The following is a 23,417-nucleotide window of genomic DNA, read 5'->3' as shown; positions in this document are numbered from 1 at the left end:
TGAATGTTTTTGATGTGTACTTTTGAACGAAACAAATACAACTCCTCCACCACCCCCCACCACACCCAAAGAAAAAATGAAAAATATCATTGGCATGCATGTCTTTGTCAGTGCCAATCAGCAAAATTAGATTAAAATTCCATTTAAAGTGTTATTATTTTATCAATAGGAAATTTTAAATGAAAGTAATGAAAGTGTAACATTTTTCATAACATGTAACATCAAAATCAACATAATGGGATTTTGTCGTGACGTGGCTCATTTGTTTCTTAAGAGTGATATTTGCAAAGCATTAGAAGATTGGTACAAATAATTGTACAAAAATCTAAATCATGGTACAAAAATCATGTTACAGAATCTAAATAGTCGTACAATGGGGTTTTAGGGAAATAATGGTACAATCTTAATAAGATAATGAAGTACAAAATTTAAAAAATTGTACAAAATCTAAAATATTGTATAAAGTCTTAGTACAAACTCGAGATAATGCTACAAAGATTGAATAATTGTACAAACATTAAGTAATGGTATAAAATCTTAATAATTGTACAAAATCTTGATAATATTGCAAAGTCGTAATAATGATGAAAAATCATTCTATTTATGAGACAAAATATTGATAATGATTGAAAAATGTGAAATAATGTCACAAAACCAAACCAATCATGCAAACGAAAATTATGTTGCAAAATGAAAATAATAGTACAAAATTTATATTATGAAAGTCCCAGAATTTAGATAAAGGTACAAAAACATGTTACAAAATTGACATAATGGTTTCAACAAATAAATCGCTATGCAAAATCTCATATTTGACTGCAGATTTTCAGTGACAATGCAAAAGTTTAAGCTAAGAGTGCAAGACAATTTGAATTGCGTTGTAAAATTCTCTGCATTTCCTATTGTCAATAAAGATGAATTAGCCCTCGTCTTATGGTTATTGTTTATGAGAGATTAATTTAACTAAAGTTTTGCCTTAAAGACAAAGATAATTGTTTCTACAGCTCTGTGTATGCTTCTAAATTAATAAAATCTCTTTGCGAAGAAGCCATATAAATTTGAGTGTGTTGGCATATAATAATGCATGGTTTAGTTCAGATGTGCAAAATCAGTCACGAAGATCATAGGCTTGAACACAGAGATCATAGGTCTGAACACAGACCATAGTTGAACACAGAGACTATAGGTCTGAACACGGAGACCATAGGTTGTAGGTCATAGGCTTGAACACAAGAGACCATAGGTCGGAGGCCAAAGGCTTAAACATGGGTACCATAGGTCATAGGCTTGAACACAAGAGACCATAGGTCGAAGGCCAAAGGCTTGAACATGGATACCATAGGTCATAGGCTTGAACACAGAGACCATAGGTCAGAGGCCAAAGACTTGAAGATGGATACCATTGGTCATTGGCTTGAACACAGAGACCATAGGTCAGAGGCCATAGGCTTGAAGATTGATACCATAGGTCAGAGGCCATAGGCTTGAACACTGAGACCATAGGTCGAAGGCCAAAGGCTTGAACATGGATACCATAGGTCAGAGGCCATCATAGGCTTGAACACAGAGACCATAGGTCAGAGGCCAAAGGCTTGAAGATGGATACCATAGGTCAGAGGCCATAGGCTTGAACACAGGGACCATAGGTCAGAGGCCATAGGCTTGAACACAGAGACCATAGGTCAGAGGCCAAAGGCTTGAACACAGAGACCATAGGTCAGAGGCCAAAGGCTAGAACACAGAGACCATAGGTCAGAGGCCAAAGGCTTGAAGATGGATACCATAGGTCAGAGGCCAAAGGCTTGAACACAGAGACCATAGGTCAGAGGCAAAGGCTAGAACTCAGAGACCATAGGTCAGAGGCCAAAGGCTGGAACATGGATACCGTAGGTCAGAGGCCAAAGGCTTGAACATGGATACCATAGGTCAGAGGCCAAAGGCTTGAACACAGAGACCATAGGTAAGAGGCCATAGGCTTGAACAAGGAGACCATAGGTCAGAGGCCCAAGGCTTGAACACAGAGACCATAGGTCAGAGGCCAAAGGCTTGAAGATGGATACCATAGGTCAGAGGCTATAGGCTTGAATAATTTTATGAGCATCTGGAATATAACCAGTGCATTATTATGTAATAATGCAAGATGAATTAATATGTATATTCATTCTTAGATATGGTCATAGATAAATAGTTGTTGAAGAAAATATATGAAAAACTGTACATGTACATTCATCAAAAAGTAAATGACATGCATACCTATCATTATTTGGTTAAAATATGGGGAAAAACACAGAAAAAAACAAACAAACATTTAAAAGAGTGATTTTACTTTGGGAGTGGTTTTAGAAAAGTAATTTTGTTCTAAAATCATAATGTTAATAATAAATTCTTGTTCATTGGACAAAAAGATCAAGCTTAACTTTGCCTGGTTTTCAGAAATGGTTTTAATGTTATTTCTTAAATCATTATCATGGCTGTCATTCTTAATCTAAAATTTGTTTAATCTGTTCAATTATGAAAATATAAAAATAAAGATAAAAAAATCAGAAAAAATTTAACACTGGTTTTTAAGTCAGTGGTTTTCAGAAAATGTTTTTACTGTATTTACAAAGAAATGTCATTTCAAACTATTTAGTTGAAAAAAAAAACAAACAAAAAAAACCCAACTATTTATTGTCCTATAATTTTTTTTATTATAATCTGTTTGAAAATCACACAAATTTAATATATTTCCCCAGCATTAATAAATTTTCAAAGTTCAGTATTCAATTATGCTGATTCTGAATAGAAGCTTTTGCGAGAATTTAATCAAACTTGAGGCTGAAATTGAAGATGTCAATATTTCAATCAAGTTTGCCGCGCAATTTGTATGAAGTATATTTAATTTGCCAATGAGGAATGGCAGCAAAAAAAGATACTAGGAGATAAAATAAATATGTTTTGATTTGAATGGAAAAAAATTGTAGCGAATTTGGGTTAAAAAATGATTTAACAAAATTTGGTTTAAAATGATTCATGGTCAACAGTGTTTTAACTAATGTCTCATTTTATAAACATAATGTCTTATAAACAGTACTCACTAGCTGAATCATAATATTGTCACATTAGTGCAGTTACAGGTTATCTCCTATTAAATTATATGAGGATTTAACCCGTTACTACACTAAGGTAACAATATACAATTATTGTATGGTTATGAGGTGAATATCCAAGTTTATCACTAACCCGTGCCGATTTTGCGACTGTAAAAATGATATTGCATGGCTGTGTATATATTTTGACGTGACGTCATTAGCGTTGTACAAACATAGTGTAAAGACGCGCTAAATGTTAACGTTTTACTATGGGTGCTTCAATGAAAAATGACTCTTATTTCACTTTAAACGGTTTTTATTTTGGGAATGTGATGAACAGAATATTAAATTCGTGTAAGTTCAATACTGAATTTATTGCACTCATTGAATAAAATAATATTATGCTAGCCAGAGGCTAGTGCAATAAATTCAGTATTGAACTTATACTCGTTCAATATCCTCTATCTATGGACCTTGGAAATGTGATATTCACTGAGGCCGACACTTTTATGTTATAAATTTAGTGATCTATTTTCCAAGTGTGTATTTGTTGCATAGAGTCTACCTATGATTTCATGGAAAAAGTAAAAAAATTAAATTTACTTATGGCAAAGTTAAATAACTTTCAAGTATATGTCAGAGTAGTGTTATCGTCTCCCTAATAAGTAAAGAAAGTTTATTGTAGATGAATTGACAACAAAATTGTCACAAGTCACCCTTGTTTTATTTCAGGTGTGGAATTATTGGTGGATAGTAACGTCTTATCATTAAAACAAACAATGATATATACTGCAGTAGTGAGACCGGATATTCCCCATATAGCCACCAGTTATTACTGGACATTCAAGTCACCGACAATGATCCAGGGGCGGTATATTATAGGTGGAATTAAGAAATACAGCTCGAAACAAAATGCTGTACAACATACGTTTCATGTAATTGGCGAGTAAGTATCAGTTAACATGTTGTAAAGGGCCAGTTACACAGACGGTCAGTCCCCAATCGGTCATTTAATTTTAAATTTACTCGCTGTTATGATCGGTTGTCATGTGTGATTTCATTTCTGGTTTTCTGTGTAAACGGCCATCGGTGACAGAAAGCAAACTCAAACAGGGTTTGATCGGTGATAAAAATGCTGAAATATAGTTTTTATCGTTTTTTAATCGGTGTTAATCAGAGCTAAATCGGTGATAAATCAGTGTTTGATAGCTAGTCATCAGTGGTTAAACACTTTCCGTCAGATATGACCGGTGATTCATATTCAGTTATCTTTGTTCGATCAGCGATATCGGTGATTAAGAGCTTGCATATCTTGTGATATAGGTTGGTGTCGATTATTTGTAAAATATTTTCACCGATCGAGAATTTTAAACATGTTTAAATATCCCAATTGGTAATACGTTGTCATCGGTTCACTCCATAATTTGGCTAAAAAACTACTGATCAATCACAGATGACTCTGTGTAACTGGATTGTTAAAAGGGTATAAATCTATATCTTATGAAATATTTTAATGAAATTCATCAACAGTAAATTTTATTTCTTCCTTTATTAAATGGTTGATTCCCAAAAAGGTTGTAATATAGATTGTCTCTGTTTTTTTTTGTACACATGAATAAACTAGGTAAACATAATAAAAGGTTCCAAAACAAAATATTATTTTGCTATTTCACGTAGAGTGTTATCAATTTAGCAATGATTTTGTTAGTACGCCATTCACTTTTAAGACAATAGAATACCATATTTATGTCATACAAGCATTTTGGAAGTATACTTTTTTAAAATTCAAACAATAATTTTTGCATCAGATATAATTGGGAGGAGTCAAAAATAAAGCATAGTATCAGTGTTGATTTTATGCAAATTAAAATATTTCAGGCACTAGTCTTATACAAGTTGAAAAATCTCAGGAGTAAATCTAATGCGAAAGAAATTAATTCAGAAATCTGATGTTAATATAATGCAAAAATCAAACATTTCAGGTTATACTCAAACAAAAATTAGTGAAATGAAAATATGATTTTTTTTTTCAGGTGTACAGCTACAGTTACAGCACTAAATGCAATCAGTAATGCTACCTCGGTTTCTGTGGAATTGTACGTCTACTTACCGATTCTCCTGCCAGAAATCTACATTTCTAGTAACAAAGTGAACCTACTAGTGAATCAACCAATCAAAATCAAGTTTCACAAATACGATGGTACTAATGTAACTCTGAAATGGGATTTTGGCGATGAAAGTGACCCTATTATAACTAATATGCATGTATCCAATTCTCTGGAAGTAAAACATACGTTTATCAGGTAATTCAAATTTTGTTTCTTTGGATAAAAAAACAATTTCTGGTGCTTTAGTTTAGATTTCTATAGAAGCTTAATGTATTGGAAAGATCTTTTTTGTAATTTTTTTTTCAAGCAAGTTATTAAATGTGCTAGAATTACTAGCAGATAATAGCATTTAATTTCAATAATAAACCCTCTTTTTTTGTGTATGTCAAACTGAGTGTGTATGTCAAACTATGTGTATGTCAAACTTTGTGTATGTCAAACTTTGTGTATGTCAAACTGTGATTAGGTCAAACTGTGTGTATGTCAAACTGTATGTCTATGTCAAACTTTGTGTAGGTCAAACTGTGTTTAGGTCATACTGTGTTTAGGTCAAACTGTGTGTATGTCAAACTTTGTGTATGTCAAACTTTGTGTATGTCAAACTGTATGTCTATGTCAAACTTTGTGTAGGTCAAACTGTGTTTAGGTCATACTGTGTTTAGGTCAAACTGTGTGTATGTCAAACTGTGTGTATGTCAAACTTTGTGTATGTCAAACTGTGTGTGTCAAATTGTGTGTATGTCAAACTTTGTGTATGTTAAACTGTGAGTATGTCAAACTGTGTGTATGTCAAACTTTGTGTATGTCAAACTGTGTGTAGGTCAAACTTTGTGTATGTCAAACTGTGAGTATGTCAAACTGAGTGTCTTGTAATGTAATGTTGATGAAAATGGTTAGTTATTCAGTATTAGACTTTTACGGGTGTCTTTGGACTATTGTTTGATAGATTAAACAAGTCAAGTTAACATACGAGTATTACAGTCTGCCAGAAAGTTTAGTTGTACTATATTCTATGGTAGTCCTCAAATGGTATTGATTTACATATAATATGATCTATAATTGTTATTTCTTGATAATGAAATACACAGTAAAATATTATATGTATGACTAATTGTATATCATTAATTGGTGAGAACCGTTTTTCTCTTGATATCAATCTATGAAATGTATTGAAATATTCCACATAATTTATGATGTGAAAATTTTCATTTTTCATATAGCCTGCACATTGTTGTTTATAATGATTATTTTATTGTGAAATATAAATCATATATCACTCTACAAGAGCAAAATTTTCCTTTCTTTATATTTCAGGGAAGGAGCGTACAATATCACAGTTTTAGCAGAGAATCCTGTCAGCTCAGTGACAGTATATAAAATGTTGTTTATACTGAACAAGTCTTATTGTGAGGAGCCTAAAGTCACCATTGTTGCTAATACAGAACATGTATGTTATCTTAGTGTTTATTGGTCATATCATTCTTGTAAAATTTTTGTGCAAAGTTCAAAATGAAAGATGCAATAAAGTTTAGTAAGTTAGTAATGTTCATAAGGCTGCTGGAAAGCTTACCCTCTTGAAAGAGTCCAGTTGAAGTCCCATTGCAGATTGTAACTCCAGTAGTAAAGTGAAAGTTAAATACAGTCGACTCTCGTTATCTCAAAGTCATTGGGACCGTCCAAAAAATATCGAGATAACGAAATGTCGAGATAAACATATTAGGGTTAGAACAAGGCGAAACTGATTTTTACAAAAGACATGTGCATACCTTATGTCAAATAAACTTTAATATCCCTATGTCTTGTTTTCATAGGCCTAGTCAATATTTAACAAAGTAACATTAGCGTTTGTTTACCAGCGGGAATACGGGTGTCCGTGATAAAAACACATAGTGAGGTTTACTCAGTAATACACTAATATAGTGAATCGGATATGGTTGATTCGGATATCCTCCCGGGTTATTTATCGGGTCTTTCTCGAGATTGTTCGACCACTGATTGATTTGGTGGTGATGTTGTGAAACAATATTGCAACGATAGCGTTTCTATACTTTCACTATACTTTCACTATTTCATTTACATTTAAAGTCATAATGAATTGATACAGTGTTCGAATATTTAAAAAGAATGTAAAATCCATTCATTTTGGACATAAGTCAATCAACACGCTAAATAGATTACTTTTTATAAAAACAGCTTAACTTGTTACGAACATAATTGTCATTATGACATGCGCTATTAATTAAGCAATTATCGTCTAGATTGTGTTTTTCACACGTCTGAAGGGAACAGACGAAAGAAAATATTAGTCGAGATAAACAAAGGATAATAGTGTGAAAAAAACTGTTTGAGCTGAAATTTTACATCGAGATACTGAAAATATCGAAATAAAAATATCGAGATAAACAAATATTTCCAATAAAGATAAAGAAGGAAGAAAATCGGGACTTTCAAAATTTCATCGAGATAACGAAATATCGAGAAAAGCGATGTCGAGATAACGATAGTTGACTGTACCATTTTGTTTATGTGTTTGCTATTTTGATGACAAACTATTTAACAAAAGCATTTAACACATTGCTTACGTCACATGATAAGCTATACAGCTAGCTAACTGAACATTGGTGGTTCTACACAGACGTCACTTTATGCCTCAAATAATGCATGCAAGGGCACCCGAAGTCTCCCTCCACCAAAAAAGCTGGAAGCTTGCAATGATATACACTGTGTTGGTGCGACTGAAAACCCAACCAAAACAAAAATAAACCCCCGAAAAAACAACCATCTGACTTGCTGTAAGTCAATTATTAAAACATGAAACAGGTTTGCATTTTCTATGGAGGGGAAATCATTTTCCTATTTTAGGCTTTATATGCCTGTTACAATGTAAAAAGTATTTATATTTACTTAGTGATATAAAATAAGTAATTTGATCATTTGTTTCCATCTATAGATTGAGATAGTAAATTTTGAGATAGTAAATTTGATATAATTTATCTATTTATAGATTAAGATAGTTCAATTGATAGTACTTATTTATTTATAGATTGAGATAGTTCATTTGAGAGAATTTATCTATTTATAGATTGAGATAGTGTATTTGATATAATTTATCTATTTATAGATTGAGATAGTTCATTTGATATAATTTATCTATTTATAGATTGAGATAGTTCATTTGAGATAATTTATCTATTTATAGATTGAGATAGTTCATTTGATATAATTAATCTATTTATAGATCTAGATAGTTCATTTGAGATAATTTATCAATTTATAGATTGAGATAGTTCATTTGATAGTATTTATCTATTTTTGAATTGAGATAATTTATCTATTTATAGATTGAGATAGTACACTCGAGATATTTTACTCTGGAGGCTGATGTTACCATGGATTGTAATCTAACTTCAGCCGTGGCTTACCATTGGTCAATAGATGATCATGTGACCATGTATAATGTAGAAATGATGAATCGTGTGTTGGTCTTACCTCCTAGGTTGTTAAAATATGGGAAACATACTGTAAAGTTCAAGGTAAGGTTGAAAAATGCATGCTTTTATACTGTTACTAGTAGTGTACTTTTAACATATTCAAATTTGCAATACTTTTTCTTTCTTACTTAAATTGATAGAAAGTTTGAGCTGGGCATGGCCCTATAATTTTACCAATAGAATTTTGAAATAATAATCAGATTATGAAAATTAGTCATGGTATTAGTTTCATACTATAAACATGGTTACTGACTCTGGTAATTGTTGAGGCTAAGAATAGATTTTTGAGACTTTTCTTCCTAGTAAGGCAATTCCATGTTGTTGGCTTTGTGAGGGCACCTTCCAGAATCATGCCTTGAGGTGGAGGAGTTGTCTACGGTTGAGGCATTAGAATTGCAGCCAATGTTTAACCTTCTATAATTATCAGAGGTGACTAAATGGTTTTGAAATTATTGAGTCTGTGCATCTATTAGCTCCAGCAGGTGAAGTGGTTTTGACCCCTGGTGTTACTATAAGTTTGTAACACCCGTGGTTAGCTAAAATGATCTTTCCTGTTACAGCGCCATATGACCTAATCTATGTTGGTGCACTGAAAAAAAAAAATCGAGAATCATCCATGGGTGTTCCCAATATTCTTGTGTTACAGGTTGAGATGCTGGGTACCATAGTGTATGGCAAGGCTACAAGGGTAGTAGAAGTAATCCCCAGTCCACTGGTCAGTAAAATACATGGTGGCGTGTTCCGACGTATCAGAAGTGACGGTGAAATTGTCATCGACGGGTCTGGCTCTTTTGATCCAGATCATTTACATAATAACCAGTTAAGGTAACGCTTTTTGGAAAGTTTATGTATATTGTTGTTTTGTTGCTTTTTCTGTTGCACAGTTGTTGTTTTTTTTCACAAAATAAAAAATGTGTACATGAGGTATCATATTAACAGTAGCTTGCTTAAAACCTTCATCTGCTTAAAATGCTTATGCTCTGATTTGAAATTTGGCCAGTTGGTTAAGCTAATCACTTCTAGTGTCAATAATTTACTGGTTAACAATATTTTGAAAGTATCTACACATCATGGGGAGTGTTGTCTTGGTAATTATTGCCGATTTCCAACCTTTGGGTTATATGCCTACCCTAAAAACTTTGTTGGGAGCTTTCCAGCCAGCTTAGTTAAGGTTTGTGGTTCTACTTAAGATTCAGGCATAACAAAGAGACATATTCTCGGCCTTCCTCCAAAAATAAATAATCTGGAAATACATTGTACAACTTCTAGACTGTTGGTCAAGATATTATAGAACTAAAAAACAAAACACTTGGGTGTAAACTTGAGGCCTCTCGACAATACTTAAAAGGTAACTGGTCATTTCAAGTGATTGAATCCTGGCTTCATTGCATCACATTCATTGGGGATTTTCTTACTTAATAGGTTTGTCCAGAGTATTAACTTGGTCACTTTAAGTTTGATTGACTCCAAATTTCGTATGTAAGCTTTTTCCATTGATCTGAAGTGCAGACGCTTAAGAATCCATCACAGAGTCCTCCATTTGATCTGTCATTGTAAAACTGTGATGACATGCTATTTTTATTTTTGATAATACCGATATAACAATTTTATTGATCCTTATGTAGCATTGTTACACTCAGTTCAAATGCCACTAAAGTTAAAGGTACATGTACATTGTAGGAGCAGTGTTTATAAATAACTTATATTTAAAAAGAAAATGCCTAAGTGACAGCTATACTGTTAACCTGGAGACACATGTGACTTGCGGAGTTCTAGTTTTTCTATCAAGCACGGAGAACAGTTCAGCATGCTGTCCTGCTGACAGTTCTTGTTAAATCTGGTCTGCTGGCTTTATACAGAGGCATAGGACAAAATTTAAGTCATGATTTCCTAAAGTATATATTATATTTGGATGAGTCACATTGTTGAAATATTTTAATTTCTTGGCATGCATTTGCTTGCAGATATTTTTCAGTGGACTAGAAGCACCGATCAAACATGCATTAAGAGATTGTTTCCGTAGAAATTTTCCCAGGACTTGAAGTTTTTTTGGTTATTAATTTATTATAATAAAGATCTTCAACTCTTTTTTTTTAGCAAAACTTGTATTTAATAACTAGATTAAGTTATTTTGACAAAGTTGTTTTTTGTTATTTTTCTCTATATGTGTCCTGCTTTTCAGACTGGAATAAAGAATATTAGTTTCTTTTTATATCTCTTTGGATTTGAAAATTATATGTTTTAAGATAATGACAAAGAAAAAAATTATGATGACACTTTTATTACAGCTATGTTTTGGATTAATTTTTTTTTTTTTAATTTTATTTTTATTTTTCATTTTTTTCCTATAACGGTCTTGAAAAAATACATTAAATTCTACCATTTTATTAAGTTTGAGAATTTTATTTTATAATTTTAAGATAAAAAAAAACAACAACAAAAAAATAAGAGGCATTATTACACATGTGCAAAAAAGCCAAAAATCATTTGATCATTGTTTGAGGATTTGAGGATTTTAAGGGGGGGGGGGGAACAGAAAATTATATGCGTTATTACATGTGCAAAAAAAACTCCAAAATCATTCGATCATAAAAGAGGGATAACGTTTTCAGAAAACAGGAATAGAATTGTACTACATCATCAGTGCGTAAAAATAATTGTGCGTAAAAATAATTGTGCTAATGTAAGGTGTAAAAACGAGTCTGTAATGAGTTTAGTCAATAGATTTCATAGTTGGTTATGCTACTCATTTTTTTGCGCTATTAATTCAGAGAAAATGGTTAAATTGCGTGCCTCTGAAAGGAAAAAGTTATGTCATATCTGATTTTGATAACATTTTAATATTTCTAGATAATTTATTTTGCTGAGATGTTATTGTGCAATCCATCATAAAAATAAAAAATAAAAAAAGTCTTCGAAAAGGATTGTTGTTTTGTTTGTTCGTTTCAATGACTTCTCATTAGTTATATTATCTATTTTAGGTACCACTGGAAATGTAGTTTCCTGATGGAAAACGGTACCTACGGAGAATCGTGCTTCGTTAATTCAACCCACGATGCATTGTTAAACAGTACCCATAATGCATCATGCATTGTAGCCATGGATACAGCAGTGTTGTCGTTTCTAGGTGATTGCCTCGTGCCAGCATCAAATTTCACGTTTGAGTTGACGGTATCAGCAGATGGTCGACAGAACGGAACCAGCTCTCAGATTATTGCACTGGAGCAAGATAATGCCCAGATATTAAAGTAAGATTACAGTATTAATTGTAATGTAATGAAAGATGTCTGACAGATTATATGACCCAGTATAAACATTTTGGTTATAAGGTCTGTGGTTTGTGTTATATTGCAAACAATCATATAAACATGGTCATATAACCTGTCAAAAGTGAGTAATGTATTAATAACATTGGACAATATAAATGATTATATTGCAAACAACTATTTATATATGGCCATATAACCTGTCAGGAATATTAATAACAAATTTGTAATACAGCCAACTTCTAATTTTTTTTTTTAGAGGAAAAAGTGAGAAATTCTTCATAAATTGATAGCAGCCATGTATATAAAACTATATAAATATCAGGATTATCCAATGAAAAACCACATTACATACATGCAATATAATTATAAACAGCAATGTCAGGGTGAAAAAATATTTGCAGCCTGACTGGGAATTGAATCAGAAACCTTTTGGACTGACTTCTACCACAGCTCTACCATCTGAGCTACCTGGGTGCTAACACTTTATTTCCCCAATTAAAGAACAGTATTATACCATAGTTTCATAATAGTTTAATAAAATCAAGAAATATGCGGTACTAAAGTACTTTAGACAGTAATTTAAATCACTATACAAGGTATCTTGTTCATAGTGACTATTTTACAAGAGCTAAAGGTTTCCAAAGTGATATATGGTCATGGCTAACAATTGGACTATTAAAAAGGACTCGTGAAAATATTTGACTTCTTATTGATGTGGACAAGAATATTTGATTTGTTGAAGAAAATCATCAGAACTAACAAATTGTAATGGAGGAAATTGATAATGATAGATAAATGTCAGAAAGAGATTTAAAAAAAATAAATAAAACATATATGAATCAGGGTCTTAAAATGTTGAAAACTTAAGATTTCTCATTTTAAGATGTCAGATATGTTAATTAATTAGTGAAGGTTACTAGTGATATTTTATATATTTGTAGTGTTAAGATAGTTCGACCATACAGTATGTCGGACCCGGTGAATGCAGATAGGAAATTGTCATTCTACGTGCAGTGTACAAACTGTAAGAGCGAAGGTGTAAAATATGAATGGACAATCAAACACCTGGCTGGTTACAACATTCACAACTACGCCAGAGCCCACGATTTGCCGTAAGTAGGAGTTACATGATTGTGTAAATGTGTTAGTTTGTAATCTCCACATAGAAACTTACTCTTAACTTCCCACAAGGGTGCCAGTTTGTGCCTAGAGGACCTGTAGTCTTCCTCCACCAGTAAAACTGGAAAGTAACAATATGATCTTAACGATATTGTTGTGACTTTAAATCCAACAAATCAAAGCCAGAGCCCCAGTTTTTAGTATGGACATATTGGTCAAAATGTGTTACCCACTAGGGGTTGAAAAGTCATGTCAAAAGTCGGGGGGGGGTCTTACAAGATAATGATTTGGCTTTCTAGAAGTGGTACCTTTATGTGTAAAGTTTAAAATCCCTACAAGGGAGACACAGACTAATTCCAGATAGAGATGGGATAGGAAATATTTATCTAGCTATCTTTTGTTTTGTTGCCTGACACTTGACACTCTTTTTTATGCCCCCGCCATGTAATGGCCGGGGCATATAGTGTTACCCTGTTCCGTCCTTCCGTCCTTCCGTCATTCTGTCATTCCGTCATCATCAGTTTCCGTTCATTATCTTAGTAACGGTTGCACACATTCAACTCATATTTGACATATGGATATGTCATGAGAAAATACAGGCCAAGTTCAAATTTGGTCATGGTTCGATGATTTTTGGCAGAGTTATGCCCCTTTTACTTCGAAAATAATATGAAATTTTCAGTTTCCGTTCATTATCTCCCGAACGATACAACACATTCAACTCAAACTTGACATATGGATATGTCATGAGAAAATACAGGTCAAGTTCAAATTTGGTCATGGTTCGATGATTTTTGGCAGAGTTATGCCCCTTTTACTTTGAAAATAATATGAAATTTTCAGTTTCCGTTCATTATCTCCCGAACGATACAACACATTCAACTCAAACTTGACATATGGATATGTCATGAGAAAATACAGGTCAAGTTCAAATTTGGTCATGGGTCGATGATTTTTGGCAGAGTTATGCCCCTTTTACTTTGAAAATAATATGAAATTTTCAGTGTCCATTCATTATCTCCCCAAAGGTACAACACATTCAACTCGAATTTGACATATGGATATGTCTTGAGAAAATACAGGTCAAGTTCGAATTTGGTCATGGTTCGATGATTTTTGGCAGAGTTATGCCCCTTTCACTTTGAAAAATAATATGAAATTTCAGTTTCTGTTTATTATCTCCCCAACAGTACAACACATTCAACTCAAATTAGACATATGGATATGTTTTTGGAATGCCCAGGCCAAGTTCGAATTTGGTCATGGTTCAATGATTTTTGGCAGAGTAATGCCCCTTTTACTTTGAAAATAATATGAAATTTACAGTTTCTGTTCATTATCTACCCAACAGTGTTACATATTCAACTCAAATTTGACATATGGATATGTGAAAGGAATGGGCAGGTCAAGTTGGAATTTGGTCATGGTTCGATGATTTTTTGGCAGAGTTATGTCCCTTTCACTTAGAAAATAATATAGATACATCTTAGGAATAAGCAGTTTAAGTTTGAATTTGGTCGTGGTTCAATGATTTTGGACAAACTTATCTTTCTTGAATATTGGAAAAAATTTGAACTTTCAGTTTCAGCACTCATACTTTTTGTGGAAAGTATGTAGCCATTATTTTGGCTACAAATATGAAATATGCTATTTCAAAAGGTTAAGACTGAATAATTTCAGTGCTTTGAACATTGTATGAAAATGGTTTGTGTTAACATTGAAAAGTTTTAAGGGCTTTGAACTGCAAATGAAAAAAATAATTTGTGCAAACAAATTTGGAACTAAATATTATAACATCTGAAATTTTGGCTGCATGCGGGGGCATCCGTGGCATGATGACACATTTCTAGTTTGTTATGAATTTCTTATGAGTAGATCATCACTCTGAATGATGTCATATATTGCAACTTGAGATGATGTCATTTATTGCATCTTTGGATGAAGTGTATCGCATCTTTTGATGATGACATAAGGGTGTTGTATTTGCATCTTTGGATGAAGTCGTAAAGGGAGTCGTATATTGCATCTTTTGATGATGAACTTAAGGGTGTCGTATACAGCATCTTTGAATGATGATGTCGTAATAATGACATAGCATCTTTTGATTATTTCCTATATATAGGCATCTTTGGATTGTTTTTAATCAATCACTAAACTTTGTGGGCACAAGCACTAGATGGCCCTTAATAAATCTCCTTACATAAACTACCTCCCTGTTTTATCAGATGTTTTATCAGAAGAGCAGTTGAGAGTCATCATGGCCCTTTCTAGTTTTGATTAAGGTAAAGTCTGTTATAATTCTAGCTGATAATTGCAGGTGTGTTGATAAAGAAGGAAGAGCATATGCCCAGGTACTGGAGAATGACACTGACAGCGATGAGCCTACAGACCAAGGTGCTGACCTTTCTAAAAACAATGACAAAGGTCAGGGAGGTCAAGAAATTATTCCATTTACTATAGGTAAATTCACTTTCTTTGGTTATTCCACCAGTTAAAACCATTTACTATTATTTGAGTTCCGTACAAAATACTTATTCACTATAATTAAACCAAGTGCCAAGAGAACAAAAGTGGCAAAAATGTTCATGTATATAGCAGATCAGTTTTTTTTTTTGAAAACTGTAATAAGATAACAAAAAAAAATCAGAAGTTTTTGAGAAATGAAATTGTTAGCCTTTCTTAGGCATAATCGTCCTTTTAAATATTGCCATTATTCAATTTAAATTGTACACAGGTTCAGAAGTGAGCTCAGATATGACAACCACAGTTTCTGTGTTAAGCTATGTCGAGATTGTTGAGGGTAAGTCCAGCACTGAAAATAGACGACAACGGTCGACAGTGAAAGATATAAACAATATCGATTACCCACGAGTGGAGGAACAAGCAGATAGTAAGAGGAGAGTGAAGACTTCGTCCAGAAATCTCGATATAGGTGCGTATTTACTAGATGCTTTCTTACCTATTGTGGAATGTTTGAAAATTTCAGGGGTCATCATCATGTTTCACTTTTGTAGGTTTGAATCTTGCCAGGGACTTTCGATTCTTTTATGTGAAGAAGCTATCCAGCTTAGGGAATGTCGGTGTTTCTACTCAGGTGCCTGTTTGTACCTGAAATAATGCACAGAAGGACACCAGTGAAGCTGGAAAGTTGCCTTATATGACATATACTGTGTTGGTATGAAACCAAAGTAAAATATTCATGTTTAGAAGAAGCTTGGTCATTTCTTTACCTTTATGTATAAGAATGGAGCTTGCCTGGAAAAAGATGTAAAAGAATTAACACCAAGTAGATGAGTAGTCCAATGCATTATGCAGAGGAATTTTGATACTGGGTCATTAAGGGACTCCTGGATGATTTTAATCCCCATGGTCAAGTGGTTTAAAATTGCTGACAGTAACTCTGTTGCCCCGTCAGTTGTAGTTTGTAGAAAGTTAAGAAAGACAAGTGGTGTTAATCATTTGCTTGCCCAAAATTCAACAAATATAAAGAGGCTCTTCACTAGTAAAGCTGGAAGTTTACCATAATTATGATTCTTTTTTTTTTTACCAATGTCATTGATGTCAGCTAATAATAGATGTTAACAAATAAAATAAATTTGTAAAAATATTTAAAAGAAACCAACAAAAAAAAAAACACCAAAAGACCCAACATATATGAGATCCTGTTACTTACTTTTTTCTTTACCATCATTGTTTTCCATGATTTTAGTGGAAGAGAAGAGCGGTGGTAACATTGGGCGGGGTGTGACGAGATTCCAGGCACCAGAAGAGGGAACTCCTGGTGAAAGTGGAAGTTCCGGTGGACGACAATATTGTAAGTGTAAATAATTATGAGAGTTGTGACTTCATAATGTGATTAAAATGTGATTAAAATTGCAATCATTAGTTAGAAATAATGTTACTCCTGAATGGCTCATTAATGTAAATAAAAAAAAAAATGATTTGTCACAAGACCTACAAATAATTGATATGAAATAAGCAATGCTTTTTTAAACAGTAAATATTGTTTAATCTGATGGTTATTTTAATCAGTAAACCTTGCTAGGGCATCAGTAGCCAAGTGGTTTAGGTCACTTATTTCTTGATATATTATCAGCTCATTGTGTTGGTTTGTATTTCACGAGGGACTTTAGATTGTTTCATGTGAAGAAGTTGTTCAGCTAGTTTATTTAAATTGATGGTCTTACTCAGGTACATACCAACTTGTAAAGGGACACCTTAGATCTTCCTCCATTAGTAAAGCTTGAAAGTCACCATATGACCATAACAGTTTTGGTGTAGCTTAAAATGTTTGCTAAAATATTCTTTTTATATACTCCAGAGAAACTACTGGTTTGTGTTTTAAATTAACACTGAGTGCAGTGAGACACTTAGTTTTAAATGAGGATCTTCTGACAATATTTGTTAATATTTCAGCATATATACCTGTAGAAGAACCTGGGTCAAAAAGAAAGGTTTACCCAAATCCATTAGATGGTAAGTTACTGGGATGTTGCATCTTGACCTCTATATTTAACCCCATTACATCCCCTGCCACAAAGTTGGGTGATGATTATAGGATATCTGTCCGTAACATTTCGATGTCCGTACTACTGAAATATTTTTAAAAAACTTTGCATTAATAGTTATTATTATCATAAGAACAGTACAAGAACCCACAGGCACGAGTATCGGACCTGGGAAGAAAAAATATGACCAGATTGATAAGAAAAACCTGTGTTCATCTTAAAAGTGTCAAAAAACAAAAAAAAAAATGTAAATAATGACCCCCTTTAAAAATATACTGTAAGTTAAGAGAAGGCCGGAAACTCCAGATTCGAGCCTACGAGCAAGGGATTCATTTCCCGGGCCGTTGTGAAAACATTTGACCAGACAATTAAAAAAAAACTTTTATCACTATTTCACGTTTATACTTAGCTTCAAAATGAGACCAACCCCAAGTCTCTAGCCCTTTCCGTTCATGAAATATCTATCAGGAAACGAGCGAATTCGTGCTAAAAATCCTTGGTAGACAGAATGCGGGCACACAATTCGTACGTAAACATAGACTAATACATGTATGTCAGCTGAGTATGTGGGTCAAAATCACTTGAAATTTACTAAATAATATTACTAAATACATTAAGTTGGACCACTCACAACCGTCAGTAGCATCTGATACACGGCCAAAATTCGAATTTCAAACCTTTCCAACGGTCCTTTAGATTACTTTCTACGCCATTGTCAATCAGCTGTTCGATATTTTGTAACGGAGTCTTCTGAATTGGCCAATAGCAACGAAAACCGCAACGTTTCACACAAGGATGCCTTAATGGCATATAAAGCGGATTGAAAGACCGTGTAATGTTTGAAAACTCGAATCTCGTGTGTATCAGATGCTACTGACGGTTGTGAGTGGTCCAACTTAATGTATTTAGTAATATTATTTTAGTAAATTCAAGTGATTTTGACCCATACTCAGCTGACATACATGTATTAGTCTATGTTTACGTACGAATTGTTGTGCCGCAATTCTGTCTACCAAGGATTTTTAGCAACGAATTCGCTCGTTTCCTGATAGATATTTCATGAACGGGAAGGGCTAGAGACTTTGGGTTGGTCCTCATTTTGAAGCTTAAGTATAACGTGAATAGTTGATAAAAGTTTTTTTTAATTGTCTGGCCAAATGTTTTCACAACGGCCCGGGAAATGAATCCCTTGCTCGTAGGCTCGAATCTGGAGTTTCCGGCCTTCTCTTAACTTATAGCATATTTTTAAAGGGGGTCATTATTTACAATTTTTTTGGTTTTTTGACACTTTTAAGATGAACACAGGTTTTTTTTTATCAATCTGGTCATATTTTTTCTTCCCAGGTCCGATACTCGTGCCTGTGCAAGAACCAGGTCTCACAGATGAAAAGTTTTTTTAAAAAGTCCACATTTTAGGTCCGTTAAATAACTGATTATTTGGAAAGTTTTAAAATAACCTCCCTTAAATGATCCCCACCTTGAGACAATATGCCAAATGCAGATGTTATAGCCCATAACTTCCTGACTGCAGTGGATTCTGAATTTCTGAGTTTGAACCAAGTAATAACCATTAAGATATAGTGTGCTTACAATGTTTATATCGCAAAAGCCAGATTTTACTCCAAAGGACATGGTCAGTCAAAGGTTCAAAAGCTGACTTTCATTTCCATTGCTGTTCTTCAAAATGCCTTGTTTTTTGCCATAATTACAGGATGGAAATAACTTTAAAAAGACCTTGGTTAAATGGCTTGCCAAGAATCAAAACTGTTTTGGTAATATTTTTACCACATTCTTTAGTTGTTTAATTTCAAAGAGTCTTTTACCCTAGAGGGTTGGGTTATATATACGCTTAGCAATTGTTACTGGTTATATAACCTGTGGTTAATAATAGACAGTTTTATAGGACAAAAAAAATTACCAAATGGTTAGAGTGTTTCTGTCTTTGCTTTATTAAAATTGCTATGACTATTAGATTGGTAGACATGCTTATCTCTACAAAGATACATTTATTTTTTGTTCGCCAGATTTGTGTACTTTTAAGCTTTACATCATATTGCCAAATATGGTAATTCTGTTTATCAGACTGAAAATTCTGCTTCTTAATATCTATTTATAGAAATCTTTTAGACATATTAAGATGAAGCACCTTGTCTTAATTGATAAGAATATAATGTGACATTATTTATTTACGGTAAATCATTCTCTAATTCCTTGAGACTGCTCCTCTAACCTATTGTCTGCATTTGTATTCACTGTCTAACTCGTATCTATTTTTAGAGCCAGAAAACGAAGATGGAGGATCAGGTCTATTTTTAGACAAATTAGAAGGAAGTCGTAAATACAATTTGAGACAGCGATCTATTCTCGAGATGCCGATGATACGTTATTATTTACCGAAGGAAAAAACTAGGACAGGATTGGACGGAGAGTCTCTTGTTATAAAGCCAGGATTTCTTAAACAGGGTTTGACCTACTTTCTACAGGTCAAGGTCACTGATGAAGGTCAGTTTTTAAAAATATTGGATATTTGCAGTTTATTTGTTAAAAATTGGGGAGTGTGAGTCTGTCTGTCTGTCTGTCTGTGTCTGTCTGTCTGACCCTCTGTACATACACATACTTATGTGTATTCTATTATTCTTGTCTGATCAATTTCTTGAGAAGGTATAAGCCATGGTTTATGTACTTTGGTATGGATAAGCCTTTTTGATTTGAGGTCATTCAGTCTAAATTCTAGGTCACACTGTAAAATCCATATCTGAACAATAATTTATAAGTAGTAAGAAATCCATGTAAAATAGATAACTTAGACCATTATCAGACATAGGTTCGTGACACTTATTAGTTATTATACAATTTGATTTACTATAAAGAATATTGATCCATTACTTACCATTTTGCTTGTTTCGGCCATAGATTTGCACCTGTTTCGCCTTGCTTTCGAACAATTTCTGGGTTCTTCTTTCTGTTTCTGTATCACAAGGGATATAAGAGATGAAAGCAACCATTTGTGCATTAATAAACAAATCTAACCAGCCTTGAACAGTGATGTATATTTATTTTTTTTTACAGAGGGTGAACGTTTTGGGGAGGCCGTTAGCAGTTTTGTTGTGAACGAGAGTCCTGTACATGGAAGTTGTACTGTATTACCTGACAACGGAGTAGAACTGGACACAGAGTTCAGGGTGATGTGTCAAGCATGGCAAGATAAGGTATCTTTTAACATTGATCACTGTATGATTGTGATGATTTATAGATCAGGAAATAGATATTAGTTTTGCTGGTATTGTTGTAAAATAATGCATGGTTCCAGTTCAAATGTGCAGGAATATAATGACGAAGGCAGATAGGCTTGAGTGATTAATTGCAAAGCATTTGAACAATAAACCATGCATTATTATACTACAGTGTTCAGGAAATGAATATCTATTTTATTTCCAATCTAACATGTTAATAAAAAAAAAAATTGATAGAATGTTTTTGAACAACATTGAGCATAGAGGTAATATTTCTGACATCAGTTGGTTTATTGATGTCATTTCTGACGTCATATGACATGTAAGCATTCTCTTTTGTAATGCTGTACATAATATCTTGAAATAATGCACTATGGCTGTCCTATGTGTTATATAGGAGAATAATATGAAGTGTGTTAGAATAAAGAACTTGGTGCTTTTGTATATTAACCAATATCTTTTAAGGTCTCAGTATTCTCCAATTCATTATGAGAGGTTTATGATTATTGGAAATCAGTTTATAAGAAAAATCTACTTTGATTTCAGAACATGAATTTTACATTCATTTTTATGTTATTTGAGCATAACCCATTGATGTATGAGGTCACAGATCTATTATTATGTTATTTGAGCATAAACCATTGATGTATGAGGTCACAGATCTATTATTATGTTATCTGAGCATAAACCATTGATGTATGAGGTCACAGATCTATTTTTATGTTATTCGAGCATAAACCATTGATGTATGAGGTCACAGATCTATTATTATGTTATCTGAGCATAAACCATTGATGTATGAGGTCACAGATCTATTTTTATGTTGTTTGAGCATAAACCATTGATGTATGAGGTCACAGATCTATTTTTATGTTATTTCAGCATAAGCCAGTGATGTATGAGGTCACAGATCTATTATTATGTTGTTTGAGCATAAACCATTGATGTATGAGGTCACAGATCTATTTTTATGTTATTTCAGCATAAGCCAGTGATGTATGAGGTCACAGATATACATGTATTATCATGCTATTTCAGCATAAGCCATTGATGTATGAGGTCACAGATATACATGTATTATCATGCTATTTCAGCATAAACCATTGATGTATGAGGTCACAGATATACATGTATTATCATGCTATTTCAGCATAAACCATTGATGTATGAGGTCAGTTATAAGTTGGACAAGCATGAAGATAGGAAGCTGATTTATCGAGGTGTGAATGGTGAATTTCCTATACGACTACCAGCAGGCAAACCACAAAATGACTATAATGGTAAGAAAGCAAAGATTGTATTCATATCCATGAGATAAAAAGATTTTTGTTTTTATCAAGGATTTATTTCTTACAGGAAATTTATAGATCTGTTTGGTGTATTTAATTTGTGGATCTGACAAAAGCAAAATTTAATCTATCCCAAGATAGCATTGATTAATGCTTTTATAAAAAAAATCAGTGTTTAGATCTGTGCAAATTCTTTGTTCCATTGTTGCAAAGGACCTTTAATTTGTCATGGGTACAAAGTCTGTAATTACATGACAGTTTGTTAACATAAATTAACAATAGAGTAGAACAGGTTTAAAATCTGTCATTACCTTTTCCTTTGTAAAAACCAATAATACTTATTCTATTAAATGAGAAATTTCAAGGGGAAACAACAAGTACAGTCCAGATACTGCCTTGATTTACTTCCCTTGGTACTATTTTTATTCCAAATTACTTCAGACCATCAAATGAAGGTGTTTAAGTTTGTAAGGTACGACCAAAAATATTGTTATCTTGAAACTGGAAACTTGGATGTAAAAAAAATCGTTATAGCAGGATTTTAAGTATTTGTTAAGAATTCATTAAGATTTCATTTCCTCTTGTGTAAATTTATTTTTGATATGCTGAGTATACAATAAAATAGATAAGAATGGCATTTGATGTGTGGTTTTATGAAGAATTTAGCCCCATATTTTCTTTTGACAACGTATTGGTAAACATCGCTGATCAATGAATGTTTCATTGTAAAACTTCTCACACACAATTGTAAAGTTTGATTTTAATGTTGCCTTTGATAGTAAAGAGTGATCTCTGTACAGAATATGGGACGAATAAGTTACTGTTTACCTATTACCTTCCTTAACCCTTTAACCTGTTGACACCGAGTGTGATTAGCTTTTGCCACCAGTAAAGAGCTGGGCCAACCTGTACATACTTTGCAACTTGCAGTCCGACCAGGGTCTAAAGTGTTCATTGCATGATTTTGGTATTTTGATATTAAAATTCCTTTAATTTGTAATTTACTGTTCCAAATTCAAAGCTAGGCAAATCCATTATGAAAAAATCAGGGGGTTAAGGGTTAATTTGTGCTGGGGACTTGTCCTGATCTGAATTTGGAAATTAATCTTGATATACCCAAAGTTGAGAATGGACAATTCCAAATATAGAAGCTGGTAATCTAGGTGGATGGTTAAAGTTGTGCTAAGTGGGTGCTAGATGTTTCAATTTTTTTTCCTGAACTGTTTTTTTAACTGTTTCAGTATTACCAAGTCTGCATTTCATAAGTTTTAGTTTTTAGTACTCTGGTGGGATTCCCCCATGTCTGGAATTTTTATACTGATGGCGTAG

At 33.2% G+C, this 23,417-nt stretch overlaps 1 protein-coding gene across 2 annotated transcripts in view; it reads left to right on the top strand.

Moving 5' to 3' along the window:
- Positions 1–23,417, top strand: part of LOC132720382 (polycystin-1-related protein-like) — a 173,676-nt gene that overhangs the window by 10,904 nt on the left and 139,355 nt on the right. For both annotated transcript variants that reach the window (XM_060704511.1, XM_060704512.1), the window contains 14 exons: positions 3,804–4,017; positions 5,105–5,374; positions 6,494–6,626; positions 8,521–8,712; positions 9,317–9,495; positions 11,652–11,918; positions 12,881–13,051; positions 15,376–15,518; positions 15,793–15,990; positions 16,768–16,872; positions 17,475–17,534; positions 19,844–20,068; positions 20,636–20,775; positions 21,950–22,079. In XM_060704511.1, the coding sequence (XP_060560494.1) occupies positions 3,804–4,017; positions 5,105–5,374; positions 6,494–6,626; positions 8,521–8,712; positions 9,317–9,495; positions 11,652–11,918; positions 12,881–13,051; positions 15,376–15,518; positions 15,793–15,990; positions 16,768–16,872; positions 17,475–17,534; positions 19,844–20,068; positions 20,636–20,775; positions 21,950–22,079 (2,427 nt within the window). The remainder of the gene's footprint in view (positions 1–3,803; positions 4,018–5,104; positions 5,375–6,493; positions 6,627–8,520; positions 8,713–9,316; positions 9,496–11,651; positions 11,919–12,880; positions 13,052–15,375; positions 15,519–15,792; positions 15,991–16,767; positions 16,873–17,474; positions 17,535–19,843; positions 20,069–20,635; positions 20,776–21,949; positions 22,080–23,417) is intronic.

This window comes from Ruditapes philippinarum, unplaced genomic scaffold (assembly GCF_026571515.1).
Source record: "Ruditapes philippinarum isolate M1 unplaced genomic scaffold, ASM2657151v2 ctg605_1_1_1_1, whole genome shotgun sequence".
NCBI classification, from domain to species: Eukaryota; Metazoa; Mollusca; class Bivalvia; order Venerida; family Veneridae; genus Ruditapes; species Ruditapes philippinarum.
This window is presented reverse-complemented; position numbering and strand designations above follow the sequence as displayed.